Source organism: Pyrgilauda ruficollis, unplaced genomic scaffold (genome assembly GCF_017590135.1).
Source record: "Pyrgilauda ruficollis isolate IOZ18807 unplaced genomic scaffold, ASM1759013v1 scaffold15, whole genome shotgun sequence".
In the NCBI taxonomy this organism is placed as follows: domain Eukaryota; kingdom Metazoa; phylum Chordata; class Aves; order Passeriformes; family Passeridae; genus Pyrgilauda; species Pyrgilauda ruficollis.
In genome coordinates this window covers 9,867,524-9,886,799 of record NW_024513654.1, presented here as the reverse complement: position 1 = coordinate 9,886,799, position 19,276 = coordinate 9,867,524, and the positions used below count along the sequence as shown (strand labels likewise).

The 19,276-nt window shown below is 38.9% G+C and overlaps 1 protein-coding gene across 6 annotated transcripts in view; it reads left to right on the top strand.

Annotated features, from left to right (window-relative positions):
- Positions 1–16,648, top strand: part of ADD3 (adducin 3) — a 92,190-nt gene extending 75,542 nt beyond the window's left edge. For all 6 annotated transcript variants that reach the window (XM_041461167.1, XM_041461170.1, XM_041461169.1 and 3 more), the window contains 12 exons: positions 3,205–3,343; positions 4,733–4,884; positions 5,002–5,082; positions 6,143–6,292; positions 7,163–7,306; positions 7,395–7,493; positions 8,522–8,704; positions 8,939–9,196; positions 10,252–10,371; positions 11,642–11,731; positions 12,440–12,560; positions 14,267–16,648. In XM_041461167.1, the coding sequence (XP_041317101.1) occupies positions 3,205–3,343; positions 4,733–4,884; positions 5,002–5,082; positions 6,143–6,292; positions 7,163–7,306; positions 7,395–7,493; positions 8,522–8,704; positions 8,939–9,196; positions 10,252–10,371; positions 11,642–11,731; positions 12,440–12,560; positions 14,267–14,559 (1,830 nt within the window). In that variant the 3' untranslated portion in view covers positions 14,560–16,648. The remainder of the gene's footprint in view (positions 1–3,204; positions 3,344–4,732; positions 4,885–5,001; positions 5,083–6,142; positions 6,293–7,162; positions 7,307–7,394; positions 7,494–8,521; positions 8,705–8,938; positions 9,197–10,251; positions 10,372–11,641; positions 11,732–12,439; positions 12,561–14,266) is intronic.
- Positions 16,649–19,276: the final 2,628 nt, after the last annotated feature.

The window sequence follows — 19,276 nt, the reverse complement described above, 5'->3', positions numbered from 1 at the left end:
ACAGGTGCTTGGCTGGGCAGGTGAGGTCCCTGAAGACAGAAGGATGCTTGTGCAAACAGGAAATGATTCCCAGCTGTGGAGGGGTGGGTTATCCAGGCTACATCCTTGCTGTGTGCAGGCACAGGCAGGTGTCAGAGTCCAGCTGTGTTGGCAGGATCATGGGCAGCCAAGAAGTGCTGTGCTGCTCACTTTGGGATTTGTACCCCACTGTAGAAAGTCACTGCTCTTAGTGTCTCATGTCAAAAGTTGTCATGGTTTCAAACAAACAAACAAAACAATGTACATGTACCCAAAGAGCCTACTAAATCCCTGAAACTTTCTCTTGATTGAGCAATGCTGAGCATACAGCTGAATAACTGTAAAAATAATAATTTTTCATTCATCTGGCAGTACAGTTGTTGCTTTGTCAGCATTTCTTGTCAAATACTACATCTGAAATTACCTTTCTGCTTGTAAAATATCTGCTTTGTGCTGGAGCAGCATGTTTGTCATCTCTTTGAAAGCATCTCTCTCCAGAATGACTTACTTGTATGACTTTTGCTTGATCACTTGTGGGCAGTGTAATGCCACACATATATACATATATTACAATCTCATGAATTAAAGCAAAACCAAACCACTTGGTCTCCAGGCCCTAGTTAGATTTTCAGAAGCAGGCTCCTGCTGCTCTGGTCAGATCCCAGAAACAGAGCCCTACAAGCTTGTGGTTTTACAGAAATCAGTCTTGTACAGTGAAATAAATATCCAATAAATATCATTCATTTAATGACTCTTATTAAAGGTAAATTGTTGACCACAAGAAGGTGGTGCCCTTCATAGGAGCCCACTGGGATTACCAGAAATGGAAGAAGGTTGTGTTAGCACATGTGGGGTGCTTACCTAAGGATATGCAGTTCCAAGTTTCACAGGTCTGTAGCAGTGGATGAAATGTAGTGAAATATTCATAGATAGCCATGTGGCAGGCTACAGGCTGCTAGAAAACATCATTATGCACTGGCATGTGGATAAATTGCATACCTGATTTTATGCACTTCATCCATATTCTCACCTGCTTTACTGCTCATTCCAAACCTCCACATTTGCTACTTTCCTGGCTCTTACCTATCTTCTCTTATTTCTAAAACTGTTTTTAAGGGAAGCTGCTTGTTTGGTTTAACAAAGCTGTTGATACAACACTAAATCCACATTTCTAGTAGTCTCAGCAAATGTGTAACATACTACTGTTAGCATTAAGGTGCAAAATTCAGGTCAGAAGAAGGAAACTAACATGACCAAAAAGCAGAAGAATTAAAAATACAATATGCAATAAACTAAAAAAATCTTCCTTTCAAAAATTTCCAAAAATATATTACATTACCTTTTTTTCTGCTATGGAAGTAACATTACTTGTACAGGTTTAAAAAACCTCCAGAAGTCTGAATATGACTAATAAGAGTTTACTATTAATGTTTTTGCAGATCTTTTTTATAGTCCTTTTCGGGTTGAAGGAGCAATCATTTAATATACTGCAGAGAACTGGGCAGCCTGGTCCAGTTCTCTGCTACTCTTGATCTAAAACTCTTCCTCATGTTGAGCTGGAACTTCGCACGTTTCAGTTTATGGGCATTGCTCCCTGTCCTCCACTTCTTCTCCCCCAGTTAGGTGTTTTCCTCTCTCAGTTCTGTGCTTTTTCTTTCCTTTTCCTCATCTGCTCCTTTCTCCTGCTGCATAGACCTTACCAACAGCAGCCACAAAAGAGGAAAATCTGACTTTGCTTGTGCATGTTCAGGCTGGTGAGAGGTTCTTCTGCTGTTGGGAGATGCCACGTGAATATTCTGGTCTACACTGAGAGATCTGTGCAGCAGATCCATCAGAGTCAGTCAGGGGAAATTTTTAGAGGACTTATGGAAATCTGGCAAGTCTCAGGTACAAACATGATCCTGACAAAATTATTCTAAGGAGAGCACTGATATCTGAAAAGTTGCTAATTAGTAGTCATGGAGACTCAACTATCCACCTGAGGAGGCTCTATCATGTAGAGTCTTGAGGATTTCTTTGTGGGGTTCAGTAGCACTCTCTCTTCCTAATCATAACCTGTTGGTGAACAGATCCAAGGGATTGGTGGATTTTGCCCAACAGAGTGGGTGTTTTGAAGGACTGAATTAAAATTCAGTGAAGAAATTACATTTGTCATACAGAACTGTTTTCTTTCTTTAATTGAGAGCAAGTGCTCTGCCAAGGAAGGCAAACTGAAAGGAGCAATTACTTACAGGGAATAGTCTGGAGTTATAATAGGAGCCAGCTGCGTGGTAAAGACACCAAATGTCTTCTTGGAAGGAACCAGGAGGAGTGTTCACAATCCACCTCAGCTCGTGTTGTGTGCAGCTTTGGGTACTGCACGTTTGGGGAAAAGCTGCAAGATGCTGCCAAGAAGTAATGAGAGGGCTAGAAAATGTAACCTATAAGTTTGAAGGAACAGAATTTATTTAGTCTAGGAATGTCAGTACTGCAGTGGTCCTAGGACAGGGTTTGTTGTAGACAGGGAATAATCTGTTTATCGTCTCAAAGGAGCAGGCTTTGTCCACAGTGCACAGTATATTAAATTTGATACCATGAAAACTTTTTCATTATATGTTCTGCAAGAGTTTATCTCTTGGCCCTGCAATCACTTTATTCAGAAAAAGAAGGAAGGGTTTTTCCCTTTGGGGAAGGAAAGAAATAGAGAGGAGGTAGCATTTCTTCTAGTTTTTGCATGTCTGTGATATTACTTGAGCATGGATGAACTCCAGTTTTCCAGTTGTTTATAACTTTATCAAACTTGAATGGGTTTTCAGAGGGATTACATTATTAAAAAAATATCCAGCACAGAAAGCAACACATCCTGATCAAATTTCAAGTATCTCTTCCAAAATATGGACAACACTTTAATTGCTGATAAAAATGGGTTTAATAATTTTTTAAAAATATATTTTATCTTGTTTTGTACTGTGAAATCGTAAATCCTCTGTGACCAAACTCCTCCTTTCTGCCCCCCAAATTGCCAGTACCTAGCATACAAAGTTTAGGTCAGATGATTAAGTCTGACAAAGTTAAAACAGCTAAAAACAAAGTCTATGGGGAAGTTTCATATAACATTAATAAGAGGTAAAACTACCAGCCCCACCTATAATAGAAATAAGATTATCAAGGCCGGGTTTCCTTGATGTTTCTCAAATGTTCCTACAGGCTTTTAGAGAAGATCTGGAATGCCTTATTCAAGAACAGATGAAGAAGGGCAATAACCCCACTGGACTGCTTGCATTACAGCAGATTGCTGAGTACATTACAGCGAGCACTTTTACAGGTTTTTCCTCAACTTCACTCAGTAAGTGAATTATACATAAACTGCTCTTTATTTTTTTTTTTTTTTTAATTGTTACCAGGGCTTAGGAATGCTGGGATCTCCTCTTTCCTTGGATAAAAATTCTGTCAGAGCTTGCTTCAGCTGTGAAGTAGTGCAGATGGTGGCCTTAACTTGCCTTTTTAGGCTTCATTCTCTCAAATTCTTTGACTTGTATAATGATATCCAAAATGGTTGGAATCCTCAAACTCAGTTTTTCTGTCATTTGTTAATAAAAGTTGAACTGACGTAGGGGACAAAATGTTGTGTTCTTTTACTGTTAGGAGTTTAACATGAATATGAACTGAGGTGTGAAATAGAAATACATTACCATTTAGTTTCTTTATTTTTCTCCTCTTGCATATAGATTGTTACTAAAAAAACCCAAGAACTCTGAGGTGGGGAGAATCCCCTGGCAAACTGAATTATCAGATAAACAGCTCCCACAGTTAAGCTTCTAGTCTGCACTCTACTTGTAAAGATGTCGCTGGGATCTCGCAGTTAACACCCAAGTTCTTTCCAAGTCATGAAGCACTGAGACATTCAAGTCAGTTTAAGTTCTGTGGGTGGACATCATATGGGAGATTACAAGCCTGAAGTACAGTGGCAGCTGTCAGCATTCATCATCTTTGGAGATTTGGTCCCAAAATGGTACTTCAGGGTTTATTTAACAAAACAAGTGGAAGAGAACAGAGAGCCCAAATAACCTCGTGTGCCCATCTCTGGTTGGTTACTGAGACTCTGTGTCCCACTGTTGTCTCTGCTGTGTTTGCCAGGGTCAATGGGGACAGATCTCAAAGTACACACTCCTTTTGTTGAAAACCAAAATGACTTTTACCTCTTTTGGTCTTAACTTTCCCTCTAAACAAAGGTTGTGGGCTGTCAAAAGGCTGTCATGCATTCATGAGAGGGACCAGGGGTGTGTTCATATAGTCACAAGTCAAAGACAGAAATTGATTTCTCTGTTAAGAGGTGATAAGGGTCACCTCTGTCTAAGGGTTTGAGAGCTCTTGCACTAATCCTAGTTTCTTCATTAGGGCTGAATTGAAGTGCTGAGACTGAGATATCTTTTTAAATTAGTTTTGCTGGTATCAGAAGCTGGTGTCATCCCATCTACAAGGGATGTCTTCTCCTGTAACAAAAAACCTCAAAGTAACATGTAAAAATACTTCATTAGTGACAAATGTCTTAGAGCACAGTTCCAGTCCTTTGTAGGATATTGATTCAGGAGTCAGCTCAGGAAAACCTTTATTCAGTCTCATAAATGCTGGTACTGTTTTGCTAACCATTTAAATACATTGCATCTGGAAGATCGTGGCATAGCTGGAAATATATTTCATTGTCCAACGGCCATTATTTTTGTCTTTTTTTCAGGCCATGGAATGATTACTCCCATCAATGACCTACCTGGGGTAGATACCTCCTCATTTGTTAAGGGAGAAAAACTCACTCGTTGCAAGCTAGCCAGTTTATACAGATTGGCTGACTTGTTTGGGTGGGCACATTTGCCAAATACCTATATCACAGTAAGTATTTTAGAAAAAAAAAAAAACTTACTTAGAATCTCACCTATTCATTCAAATTATATTTCCCCCTGATTAATGTAAATTAGATCAGTAATCCATTTCCTGTCTCCTTTGCAGGTAAGAGTAAGCAAAGAACATGACCACATTCTAATTATTCCAAGAGGGCTGTCCTTTTCTGAAGCTTCAGCTTCTAATTTGGTATGTGATTCACCTGCTGTAATAACCAATAAGGCTCATCCTGTTTTCTAAAATACTTCTGTGGCTGCTTAAATGGACTTCTGTAATTATGCTGTTGTTTGGGGTTTTTTAATATTTACCCACCAGATGAAAAGCTGATTAACTGCTTAGATGGTAGCAGCCTTTGTTGCCAGTATTTCTTCTTGGGTTTAGTTTTACATTCTGTTTCTTTGTCTCCAGCTTCCATGTGGAGCAGCAAAGTTCTGTGTTCCTGTCTGATGAAGCTCACCAGTAACCTCAGTGTAGCCTCTTATAACCTGAGAGTGTGGCAACACATGTGAAATGACTCTGTAGGAGTAGTGTTATCAGAATCACCTCTTACCTTTAGAAGTGAGGAGATAAAGTCAAATAATCTTCCCCAGGCCCAGCAAATGAGCTGGGTAAAGTTACAGGCTGGTATTTAGGCTGTGGTAGCTGCTAAATCACACATCTCCTGGTATAGAACCTGCCATACGCTCTTCATGTCAGTGCACATCTGTAAAGAAGCTGTCTCAAGGTGAAAGGGGTACCAAAATGAGATTAATACTATTACACAGCAAACACAGAACCAAAATACCATGACACATGACCCTGCTGTAGTTTTTTGTTGATCCAGGAATTACTTTTTTAGTGTTCCAATGAATCTGAAAATTCCTTGTGCATTGAATATTCTTACTGGAAATTTCTCAGGCTCTGAGTTATCTTCATATTTAAAATGTAGGAAATGTTAATGGAATGCATTTTTGAAAGTCAGAAATAAGGAAAGGTCAGCCTGACTGAAGTAGAATATATGTTGTATCAGGGTGTTATCCTTACACCTTACTTCTTCCATGACTGAACTTCCAACAGCTGTCAAGGACTGGCAAGTACAAGCAGGATGGTTTATTGACACATTCATGGCTGCTCTCCTACTTTTTTTGTGCTCTGAGCCTTGAATCTGTGTGGGGAAATTTGATGCTAAATACGAAAGGAAGGCTATTTTCTAGATAACTGAAGTCGTCACAACCTTTCTGAATGTCATTTCTCTGTTTGCCTTTTTCAGGTTAAGGTGAACATCCTAGGAGATGTAGTGGACCAGGGAAGCACAGCTCTCAGTATTGACAGTGTGGGCTTCAGTCCACACGTGGCCATCTACTCCACCCGCCCCGACGTCAGATGTGTCATACACATCCGCACCCCTGCCACCGCTGCTGTAAGTCTTCCTCTGGCACAGACTGAAAGAAAACAGCTTTGCCTTATGAACTTAGGGCGTATTTCTCCTCACAGCAGTTTAATTTTTGGTTTATTATCAACTCTGAACTGCTAAATAAAAGTGTGAGAGAGGGCTGGGCCACCACAGTGGAATGGCATCAGAATAAACTGATGCTCAGAGATTATTTTACCAAGGCTGAGGAGGTTGTAAAGCAAATACTAAAAAGGTAAAGCAAATAGTTTACACAGGCTTCATTTATAGCATCCTAGATAATATAATATGCTGTATAAATAATCTTCATTTGCATTACGCAGCTCCATTTTTTAGTGGTTGATTAGTTGTTACACTTAGTTTGGATTTACCTCAATATTTAAATGTTATAGTTAACACAAACTTTAAATGGTCTGGATAATAATGATAAAAAGGTAAGGAAGCCTGAAAGAATAGGTTTGAAATAACTAAATTCTTATTATTTTATCTAGAAATTCATATATATATATATATATATATATATATATGTATACATTCCTTGGCTACAGACAAAATATAAAAGAATGAATAATTTCTTTTATACTAGCTTTTTGAAGTAATAAATGTGAGCAAGAAGGATAAACCATTAAGTAAGCTGAGGATTAAACATGAATAAAATTCACAAAAGTTTCCTCCAATAAATATGTCCCTAGACTGGGTAGCAGCACCTCTGTCACCCTATTGCAAATTAGACTGGTGGAGGGGTTGTTTCTAAGCTCTCCCTATGGAGTTTGTCTCTCTTCTAACAAAGTACACCCTGCTAGGGCTTGGGTGGTTGAAATGTGAGTTTTAAGACTTCCATTTTTCCCTAGTTACCAGCATTTCATTTTCATGAAACAGGTTTCTTCTATGAAGTGTGGCATCCTTCCCATATCACAAGAGGCTCTGATTCTGGGAGATGTTGCTTATTACAACTACCAGGGATCTCTTGATGAACAGGAAGAGAGAATTCAGCTTCAAAAAGTTCTTGGACCCAGTTGCAAGGTATTCAACCTCATTTATGGTCTTCATAAACAATTTTCATGTCCTGCTCCAGTTTCTACCATTTAACATTAGTGTCTTCATTTACTAGGTATTAGTTTTGAGAAACCATGGTGTGGTAACACTAGGAGAGACGCTGGAAGAAGCATTCCACTATATTTTCAATGTGCAACTGGCCTGTGAAACGCAGGTGAGAGAGAATTTATCTGTGTTTCATTTCAAACACTTGTGCTGCAGAGTTACAGATTGTATCCCAGATGGGAAGACCTCTTAGATCACACAGTTTTGGAGTTGTGGAATCCAGTAATCCTGTATACCTGGTCTGGAGTGATCAGGGAATCACTGAGGGAGTGGCACAAATACTCACTCTAGGAACACTGACACAGTCTCAGTGGTGTTGCACTCCAAAGGGTACAGGAGGTTTTGTTCCATGCTGTGCAGAGTGAGCCTCATGCAGAGAATCTGTCAGATGATAGATGTGCTGGTACTCACTGCATGGGAAAGTGTGACTTAAGATCTCTTGAGAGCCAGCTCCTTTACTGAAGCTGAATGTTGTGACAAGAAAAGCTTCTCTCTGTGATCTCAGATTTGTGAAACCAAATTAAAAGAAGTTCTTTAGAGCAATAGTAGTGGGTGGCATATTTAAAAATAACTTGAATCACAAATTCAGTATTTCCATTCCGTCTAACTTTAGCCACCTGGTTAGGTATCCAGATGTTACCTATAACATGTGAAGAGAGACCACTGAAAATGTTCTCACCTTTCATAAGTTTTAAGCCCATCCCCAGAAACTTCATCACTTTGTTCTTGTTCCCCAGTGATGCTGTCCTCCCAAAGAGGCATTTGGATGTGCAAATGGCAGGCTCCCATTCCTTTCCTTCCTTGCCCTACCATTCACTTTGAGTTCAGACACTCTTTCATTTTGAAACAACGAGAAAAATGAAAGGTTTTTAATCTTGTGATGCAGAAGGATGTTTTTAAGGTACTCTGAAAGCAAGTGTTTCAATCTACTCCTTTTGAAGTGCAATTAATTGCAGATTATATAATGCTTTCTGTAGCAGTCACTTGCTATGTATTTTAATGCATTTTTTGGACAGTAGAAAACTAGCGTGAGAACTAACCACAGCATGTATTTAAGCAACCTCCTGCTGCAAATTCAGAAAAGCAGAGCATACCAAAGCTTTTTCACAAATGAAATACACTCCTTGATGTCTCTAGGTACATGCACTAGCTGGAGCAGGTGGGATAGACAATCTCCTACTACTGGATCTGCAGAAGTTCAAGCCTTCCACACACGCTGTGGCAGCAATGGGAGGAGGTGGAGTTAATATGGCTTCACAACAAAAATGGAAAGTTGGGGAGCAAGAATTTGAAGCACTCATGAGGATGCTGGACAACCTGGTGAGAGCACATTGCTGGTGGTATCTATGTAGTCCTGTAAGGTTTTGAGTGTACGATTAACTTTTGTAAAGCAAATAATTCTTTAGTCATACTGTTTCTGACAGCAGTATTCTGTCTTAAAAAGAATTTATAATGCTTTGAGCTTCAATTTTTGTCAACGTATAGCAACTTAATAGTAAAAAATCTTAATTTTAGTTTTTTTAAACATTCTTTTCTTCCTTTCCTCCTCCACAGGGATACAGAACTGGCTATGCCTATAGGCAACCATTAGTCAGGGAAAAGCCCAGACATAAGAGTGATGTTGAGATCCCAGCCACTGTGACTGCCTTTTCCTTTGAAGATGATACAGTCCCACTTTCCCCCCTGAAATTCCTTGCACAGAGGCAACAGAGAGAGAAGACAAGATGGCTGAACTCTCCAAACACATACTTGAAAGTTAATGTGCCTGAGGAGTCCTGGAACGGGGAAACCAGTCCCAGGACTAAGATCACGGTAGGTTGATATGTTGGACAGTCACTTTGGTTTTGCCCTACTTGAAAGTAAGTTATGCACAGTTTATATGAGGAAATCTTGAATAGGATTAGCAAATAAGTTTATTGAGAAAATTAAAACAGGCTTTTCAGAGCCTTAATGACATTGGTACTAAGGGTCTCCTCCCTTTGAGGAGACAGGGCTTGACTGTAAGAGTAACACTTTATGATAAAATTTAACAATGATTTCGCAGTTCTAACCATCTCTTTTTATTCCTGAAATAGAAAACAGTTTTTCTACCACTTCTTCTTGTGCTATTAGTTATCCACCAAATATAGTAAGGCTTTAAGTCAGCCGTGGGTTGTTCTTCTTTCAGGAAGGAGACACTAATTCATCTCTTGCTGTCCCCTTTCTATTTGTGAGCCTACTGAAAACAGCTTTCAAAAGGTCTGTTCGTGCTACAGGCTTTTAATGATGATGAAGGTTTTCCCCCTCCTGCAGCTCAGCAAGATGCTCACACTTAGTTTCCTGCCTGCAGAGAGGTGGCCCTCGTGGGACTATAGAGCATGTTATTGCTCTTCAGCTACTCCCAGTACAACTATAAAAGCATCAGCTCCTCCTGCTGGCAGGCTGGCAGGTTTCTAAACTTGAGTTTGGGAAAAATACCCTCAGAACCCTGCTTGAGAAGGGAAAAAAACTGTAATCAATGTGTGATCAGCAGAGGTGGAAGTTGGTTGCATGAACAAGGGCTCTGGATCTACATGCCAGTTACTAGAAAGCGTGATCCTTTCTAAATTCAGCATCATTAGTACACAGCTGACACTTCATTTTTCAGGAATGTTTGTCAGTATTTACAAAAAAGTAGTCATGTTCAAGGCAACTTAAAATCCTCTTGGGCAAACACACAAACCTGTAAAGGAATTGGGATTATTTTTTTAGGTATCATGTGGAATTGAAAATAAAGTCAGAAAGTTCTTTCTTAATATCTCTTCTTTAACATTAAGAACACAGAGAATTGTTCCTTTCCATCATACTGGGTATTTTAGCTTCTATCTTTGTTTTTCCCCCTCTTTAAGTGGATGAAAGCTGATGACTCCTCCAAGACTAGTGGAGGAACGCCAATCAAAATTGAAGATCCAAACCAATTTGTTCCTCTAAATACAAACCCAAGTGAAGTGTTGGAAAAGAGAAATAAGGTAAAATGAACTGAAAATTGTAACATTTCCAAACAAAATTATGTGTTCAAGTAATGATTCAGCAGAGAAGTAAAATAACATTTTCAAATGTTTTGATATTATTAAGAAGGTTCTTACACTATATGTGATTTTTGGCACCAAAAACATGTATTTAAATGTGTGATATACATGAAATCTGCAGATATGTGTGCAATATTTATATATTTAAATTTTGAATGCAATAGTCTGATGAAGGATGAGTGTTAACTCTGGAAATTATAGATTGGGAATGGTAGTCCCTGTTATTTAGCATTTTATTTAGTAGATAATTAGGTGTCAACACCAACGGAATTGCTATGCATCATCTGCAACAAGATTCAATCTCAGACTCTAATCTTGTTCTGTTCTGTTTTAATTTGCCTAGTGCTTGTTAAGCTGGAATTTCTAATGGCAGTAAAAAAAATGAAAATCAGAGATTATTGTTGGATCTCTCTGTAAACAGAAATATCTCTCTGCTTTTCCCTTCCAGCATAAAAGACACTGATTATCAGACTGACCAAATACTCCACCCTCAGCATAACTATATTAACAGATATTCAGGACACTTTTCATTGGATTGCACATTTTTTTTCTTTCTTGGAAAGCACTATATCAGTGTCCTTGGGGACTGAAGTGGAGTTAGAAGGAGCAACTCCCTTCCTCAGAACTGGGAAGGCACCCTCTAATCATCCAGAGATTAATAATACATGTCCCAGGCAATGATTTTTAAAGTCATGCATGTCACTGGCTCACAGAGAGTTTATTCCTAATTCTCTGCTGTAGGATTTTTTCTATATGATCTATATTGGTATTTATATCTTATCTGTCAATCTCTTAAGCTCTGACAATTAGAAGCTAGGGCTGTTAGTTTAGGGAAAACAATAAACTATTCACAGAAGGAAAAACTTTACCAACCTGTGTGACCACAGAGTTTCCTCCAATAGCTGAACATGCATCCTTTATGAGGGGGAGAGGACAGTTCAGGGGCTATTCCTGGGAGCTTATTTCTAAATGTTGACTTACATAAAGTGCAAGAACTGGGACTGGGGTAAATATTTGTGAGTACTGGAAGAGCCAAACAACATATGCTGTGTATTCAGAGATGGTAGAAGAGTTCTTAGTCTTTAGGTGCAACAGCTTGATTCTCCAGCCATTCACTGCTCCCTGTGTTAGTGGCTTTGCAAAGCTGATGGGCACAGGGTTTGTTAAAGAGAAATATCTTTTTCTAACCTGGTTTATTTTCTCTCTATAGATAAGGGAGCAAAACCGATATGACCTAAAGACAGCAGGACCTCAGTCTCAGCTGCTCGCAGGGATTGTTGTGGATAAAAAGCCAAGTTCAGTGAGTACAACATAATTAACTAATTTACAGCTGTTCAGGTAATTTGGCTGCCTGTCTTTCAAATGTCAGCTTGGGCCATTTTCGTTCTGAATGTTTTGTTAGAACTGATTATTTTAATGCCAGTTTTAGAGGTGTGATGCACCTTATTCATGTTTCATTTTAAAGGTTTTAAAAGTTAGTTTCAAATTGAGATATGCATGTTAGGTTTGCAGCCATTAATGTTAATGAAGTAGGATCCTTGTCTAAGCTCATTTAAGTGAGAGAGGAAGAACTTTGGAATGCATGGGGCCAAAAATAGCCTTCATTAGTCTGTGGAAGTGATGCTAAAGATAACAATTGAGTCCAAGAAGTAGCTGAGTTAAAAAGGTGGGATGTCACAATGTGGAAGGCAGCTTTCATTAGAAACAGGCTTCTTACTGGGGGAGAGGGTTTCCAGTTTCTTACCTGCCCATGTTAATCTTTTCATGAATGGAATATACTTCCAAACACTATAGATATCCCTAACAGGGTTATCCAACATACTGTGGTGAATTGGAATTCTAAGAGTTTCCAGCTATCCAACAGTTAGTACATCTGTGTTTTAATTTTGTATTCCCTGCCAAAACTTTGTCATCAAACTTGGGCCAAAAAAAAAAAAAAAGACCTGAACGTTTTGCTTGTTGCTTCATATTTTTTAACTGTTAAATTTTTTGGCTTTCTCCTTCCCAGCCAATGCAGTTTGATGATGAGCACGCGCCCCCGGCACCACCCAACCCGTTCAGCCACCTCACCGAAAAGGAACTGGAAGAGTACAAGAAAACCATTGAGCGCAAGCAGCAGGGGTTGGAAGGTCAGCAGTGTGGTTTGGATTGCTGGGGTTTACATTTTAATAATTGGCTTGAAAATATCTACTGTAAAAAATGTGTACATGTTAGTTATTAGGATATACTGCTGGCAACTAGCTTAGAACTAATCATTCCTTGAGGTGGTAGAATTCTTTTGTTAAATGTGGTTCGTTCTTTTATTTTAGTTAGTGCTGAAAATAAAGCAATTAAAGGTTTGCAGAGAAATGGGGTTGACAAAAATACAATTAATCATAATGAATTTTTTATGTCAGAATCATAGAATAACTTAAGGTGGAAGAATCCACAAAGGTCATCTTAAGCCAACTTCTCCTCAGAGCTGATACTAAAGTTAGATCAAGTATCTCAAGTCTGTGCCCAACTGAGGAAAAGTTTACTGAGATGTTTGGCCCTGGCTTCTCTAATTTTACTTCTGTTCTCTCAGTGTGCAAGTCTCATCTACTTTCACTTTTCATATCTTCATCCCATACTATATTCCATAGAGAATTACTAATTTGGGGTTGTTTCCAATTTTTAACAATAACACTTACTGTGAATTCTTCTTCACTAATAATGTGTAATAAAACAACTTTGCTATATGTCACACTCAGGATATGGTGTAATTGCTTACTGTACCAGCAGATTGTGGCAAGATAAAACCATGGGACATGCTACTTGGAATGCAGTCCTGCCACCTTTTTTAATGCTTTCTAATAAAGAACTAATATATACAAATTTTATCAGATAAAGCAAATCCATAATTCTTTAGAGTTTCAACTGTGTATTGTAACTTTGTGCTGTTGTCAGCATGAGCAACACAAAGCTGTAGCAGACATGTAAATCTTGTAGCATCAACACTGACACTCTTGCTTGATTTTCACTTTTGCTTGGCTACTAACTCACATCTTGTCCTGCAGATGCTGAACAGGAATTATTCTCAGATGACGGTTCATCTGTGTCACAAATTCAGTCACAAACTCAATCCCCGCAAAATGTCCCAGAAAGATTAGAAGGTATTCCATGCAATTTCTGTTTGATGCCAAGGGCTCCAATAACCCAAGTCCTCGACTCTTCTTCTGCACTTTTACACTTGCATGAAGTCAACTGAGTCAAAAGGAGCCCTCTTTTGCAAAGTTTGGGTGGTACTCTGTCCAGAAAACTATTTTTCCCTCATTTTTTCTAATATGACATTCTCACAAACAGAAGACAATTCAGGGCATGCTGAAACTTAGATATTAACCAGGGGGAGCAAATAGATATTAAATTTGATTTTACTGAAAATGTTAAGAATAGTTCTTTTGCCTAAGACTTTTCCAGAAGTCTAAGTAGGCATTTTAAAATGCAAGTTCTCCAGTGCCTTCTGTATGGAATGGCTGTGTTTTCATAAATGAGTCTCCTGCAGTAAAATGTAATTCTGACTGTGCTTGAGGCTGTGTAGACTATATTTGTACATACTCTGTACAGTTTGAGCTGTGTATGCACCTGGCAGAGATAAGGTTAAATTTTTCAGCCCATTTTCCCTTAATGACATTTTGACTGTGTTGTCTGCTTACAGCAACTAAGACTGTGGATAAACGGGGAAAAAAACACATCTAAGCAAAATTCAGATTTCATTTTTTGGATCACAGTCCAGACTCGCAGGCTTTGTCTCAATACTGGGTTTTTTTTGCATGAAAGTGTACATAAATAATTGCAAAATCATTTGCTCTTTCAGAAAATCATGAGGATTTCTACACCGAGAATACCAACCTAATATCTGTGGAGATGCCAGTTGTGGTGGTGAATGGGAAGGAAGATGCACACGACGTGGAAGAAGATCTCAGCAGGAGGGTCAGTCAGTTGAGTACTGTGGACAGCGTAGAGATTACCATTAAAGGCTCTGAAAAGATAGAAGAGGCTCTGTCCCCTGAGGGGTCACCTTCCAAATCCCCTTCAAAGAAAAAGAAGAAATTCCGCACCCCATCCTTCCTGAAAAAGAGTAAAAAGAAGGAGAAGGTGGAAGCGTAAGTGCAGTTCTGTTGTGAGGAGACATTGCACATTTTAAACCTTTAAGTTGACCATTAACAGTGTAGTGTTAGGGGTGTGCAGTAACTGGACTTTTAACCTAAACAAGTAGAAACTGGAAGAGGTTTTGCTTTAAAGAAACCAAACAAAGAGACAAACAAAAAAAACCTTTCATGTTAATTGCAAATTAATTCATCTCTCACTTAGCTGTGTCCAAAATTGCTATGAGGGTTGGAAACATTGATTAGTTTCATGTAGAACTACACTGGCAGGTGCTCAATTACCATCATAGCAAGGTCAAAGACCATCACAGTATGCAGCAGCAAGTTCTGCTCGGAGTATTTTGCAGACCTGAAAATTTTCAGTACAGTTAAAGTCTTTATTAAAGTTACTGTTGAGTGATCATATGACTTTCTAAAACTGCTGTCTCATTTGGAAACCAGATCATACATTTTTGTATTGTGGTTTTTGACCATATATTTTATGTTTCTGTACCCCTATTTGAGTGGGTACTTATTAACAGCACACCTTTACATCTTTTTTAAGATTAGCTCATATAGAAATAATATACACTGGCACATAATACTAGGGGGAAAACTGTGTAAGAGAAAGTTTATTTGGAATTATACAAAATGTCTAAAGAATTCCATTATTCAATAACTTTTTTGCCAAATATTTCATTTTAGTGAAATATAATTTTTGAAGACTTCTTTTTTATTCTATCAGTTGGGGCGGGGGAAACCCTTATTTTTCAAGAAGGGGGATTTTATACACTTAACATTGATAATTTAGTTTAACTGACAAAACAAAAAGAAGATTTTATATGTTCAAATGTTTGTATACCATTCAGTATAAAGGTATTATAAGCATGTGAACCAAGCATTTAATAGTTAGAGTGTATTTAAGAATGCTTGGTTTAGAGTATACTTAAATATAATTCAGGAATCCAGGGACTTCAAAATCAAAGGATAAAAGCATATAAAATTGAACTGGATTCATGTTTAAAAATTATTTGTGGGTTGTTCTTTTTTTCTCTCATGGTATTGCTAATGAATGAAGAAAATTAATCTCTTAACATAACCAAATGAAGGAAACAAAAATGTTAAAAGGGAAAGTGAAATAGTAGGGAAATAGGAGGAGACAAAGAAAGTAAAAGTTCGGTGATTATTTTTTTTAAATATATGATACGGATTGCGGGATATTTTTATTAAATCAGCAGAGTGACATTTCCATATTTAGATGTTTTAAATAATTTGTATGGATTCATGCAGAGTGCAACACTTTGGGTTTTCTCTTCAGTTTCATTCAAATTGTAAAAGGGTCTCGTGAATCTGTGTTGTCCTTTGGATGAACCCAGAGCAAATCAGAGCCTAGTGCCATGGGTAAGGGTGGTACTGCCACTTACTCATTTTTACTTGTGTTGTCATTTTAGTACTTTTACTGTATTGTAAATACAAACTAAACATAGAAATTAACATAGGGGTTTCTTCGCTGTGTCAAATGTCTGTAAATCAGTCATTGCAATAGGAAGTACATCTTTTAAGATCCATGTGATTCCCAAATTACCGGTTGAAATATTATACAATATATAATTGTTAAATATGGCTGGAGAGTGGTTTGGCATGCAAAAATGTTGATTATAGCATGTTTGGGAGCTGGTTAGCTTTGACCGTGTAAGTGTGATAATGCAATGTTGGAATGGATCCTGGAAACAATTTTCTAGCTGTCACTAAATACTGGAATCAGTGTTTTTAATCATAGTGGAAACTTTCAGTTGCTTACTTTGTTTTTTTATGTTCTACATTATTTGTGTTGTATTACAACATATGTAGAAACAGTAACCTGTGAACTACGCTTTTCATAACTTTTTTAAAAATATATCTAAATGAATGCAATGTGCATAAATATTTTTTAAAATGCAACCGTGAACTATTTGCACCTTTTGCTAATGCCTCTATTTACTTGCTTTGGCATAAAGAATGAGCCAGCCAACTCTTGTGTCCTGTGGAAAATATATAAATGTTATCTGAAATTGCTCATAGATGTAATGCTAATTAATGTTAAATCACAAATAAACAGTATTTTAAATAGATGGATTTCATATAGCAGTCTTTTGTGTATGCACTTACATCTCTTGCTTGTAGAGAAGATGCTTTGATTTTGCACGTTGCTTCTCAAGAATTTATTCTGGAGAGGACTTATTGCTTGTGCTTATCCTGAGAGCTCTGCAAGAAAATAACCTGATCTTGCTGTTGAGCAGCTTTTGACTCTGTCACAGGTGCTGGAGGGGAAAGAGGACAGGCCTGTGGTAAAAGGCAGGGCGCTGCCAGGCAGTTTTCTGAGCCCAGGGGGGTCTGTGCTCGCCCAGCCTGGGCTGCCTCCTGCTCTGCAGCACCATGGCATCACAGGTGACGTGAGGGACTGGGGTGGTTTTAGTGCTGAGTACATACAGAGCAAGGAAATGGCTCAAAGAAATTACCCTTTTAAAAATTACTACTAATAAAACAAAGGTTTTCTTATAGAAAAAGCTTAATGCAAAGTTATTTGAAGATACCTGTGTCACGCCCTGCCAACATATGGTGTATGTCGGAGCTTGTGAAGCTGCAGAAGTTGCAGTGTTCTGTTTTTGTAGCTGTATCAACTCTGTGGAATATCTTTTGTAGCTGTATCAACTCTGTGAAATGTCTTTAAGGACTGCACAAATGTTTATTTCCTTGTCCTTCCACAAATCAGCCTTTTGTTGCTGTTTACAAGAAAATCAAAATTTAGTCCTCTGGGTCTGGTGACAGTTTGATGAACTCGGTCCCCATGTGGTAGGATAATTTTGGTTTAGCATTTTAAATAAATCTTGACCAAGATTTTAGGTTTTTTTCTGACTATAATTTGTCTCCAAAAGCATCTACAGTCTTTTTAGTGCTGCACTAATGTGAAAGTAGACACTATATCAACAGGGAGGAGCATCCACTGTAAGGCCAAGGGCATATATAATTTACTTCTTTAGGTCCTTTTTATTCCCAAGAGTCTACAAACCACATCAGACCTTTCACTTTCACTTAAATCTTACTCTTTCACAGTGTTACTTGAAGGATCTGAGATTCTGCAAGCCAAAGCATGAAAATAAAGTAGATGTTTGTAACAGGCATAATAAACATTAAAACTTAAGTTTTGGGAAGTAGGAACCCTTGGACAGATGAGCTTCAAAAAGGATCATTAATATGATAGGAAATAATTATTGTCATTAGGCTGCTTAACCCAAGAGAGAGCAATACATAGAAGCAGTGTTTACTGTGAGGAATTGCATGCAAGCTACCATCCAGAACATTAAAAAGGATTTATAAAACTGTACATCCAGGTGATTGCCTGTTGATGTCTTTTACAGACTTCCAGCTGTTCTGGAGATAAGTGTTACATAGCAAAGCAGATTTTGCAGAATCTGCAGAATGAGGTGTATCGACTTTAGATGGCACAAGGAGACAGAATAATGTCATGGTTAGGGCTGTAATAGGCCATTTTGACTCGTATTTTCCTGCCTTGCCACTTGAGTCCATTACACACTGTTGAGCACGTGGCATAAATTGCTGTCATTTCTGGGGAAAGTTGTTCAGGATTTTCTATATATATAGCTTGCAAAACTGTTGAGTTTTCACTATTTGAGCCCATGGAAACTTCTCAAACAGGATGTACTGCAGTGTATCCAAGGACAGCGAGAAAGGGCCCCGGTGTCCCATGCTGTGCACATGGGTCTGATGGAAACTTCTGACGTGAGCACCGATGTTCTCTCTCTTCCTTTCTGCAGACTGGCAGGGAAACACATCCCCTCACCCCTGGGGCTGCTGCGTGGGTTGGTGTTTGTCCTTTCAAAGACTGGGGGTGTTTCCAGAGGTGCAGGGCTCTGAAAGGCGCTGACCAGCAGCTGCCTGGCCGTGTGTGTGGGCAGCTGGAGCGCGGCCAGCCTGGCCGTGGGCGTTGCTGCGGGCACGGCAGCGTGCTGGGAACACCAGGACAGCACTCGGGGCACTTCTGGCCTGCTGGCTGTCACACAGCCTGCAGGAACTGCTCTGCCAGAGACTTGCAGCTTGGCCAAACTTGCACACTCCTGGGGAATAGTAGAAAGCCCATCCTCAATATAAACATCGCTCAGCCCTTCACCACAGTTTCTAATCTGGGTTTCAAAGCCAGCAGTAGTTTAGGTTTCCAGGAGAAAGGATTGGCAGAATACACTATGAAAAAACTTGTATTTTTGTACATCCTTGTCCTTTGAAAGTGTTGGTGACTATTTACGTGTGCCAGCAGTACATGCAAACACACCCAGGCGGTTTTCACGTGGAGCAACACACAGCATGGACAGCTTCCGTCAAGTTTGATCAACTTAAACACAAACAAAACAAAGCCTGATGATGGGAACTGGAGGTTGAACAAGAGTTCACACTCTGAAATTGTGGTTGAGAGTTCCAAAGTCAAACAGAGCCTGTGGGAGGTGAGAATTCAAGCGGCCTTTAGGTGGCATCAGACCCTCGCGTTTGCTGCCTTTGTTCCCTGCAGTCTCAAAGCCACCAACAAAGCGCTTTCAAAGAAGGTATTTTTGGTGGAGATTTTGTGGGCTTTATTCCAGTTCCAGTACAGAGAGATGAAAGCAGACATCTGGCTGCCGGACTCATTTTCTATATTGATTCATTTCAAAATCCAGCAGTGGAGCAGGCTTTGTCAGGAAGGCAAGACT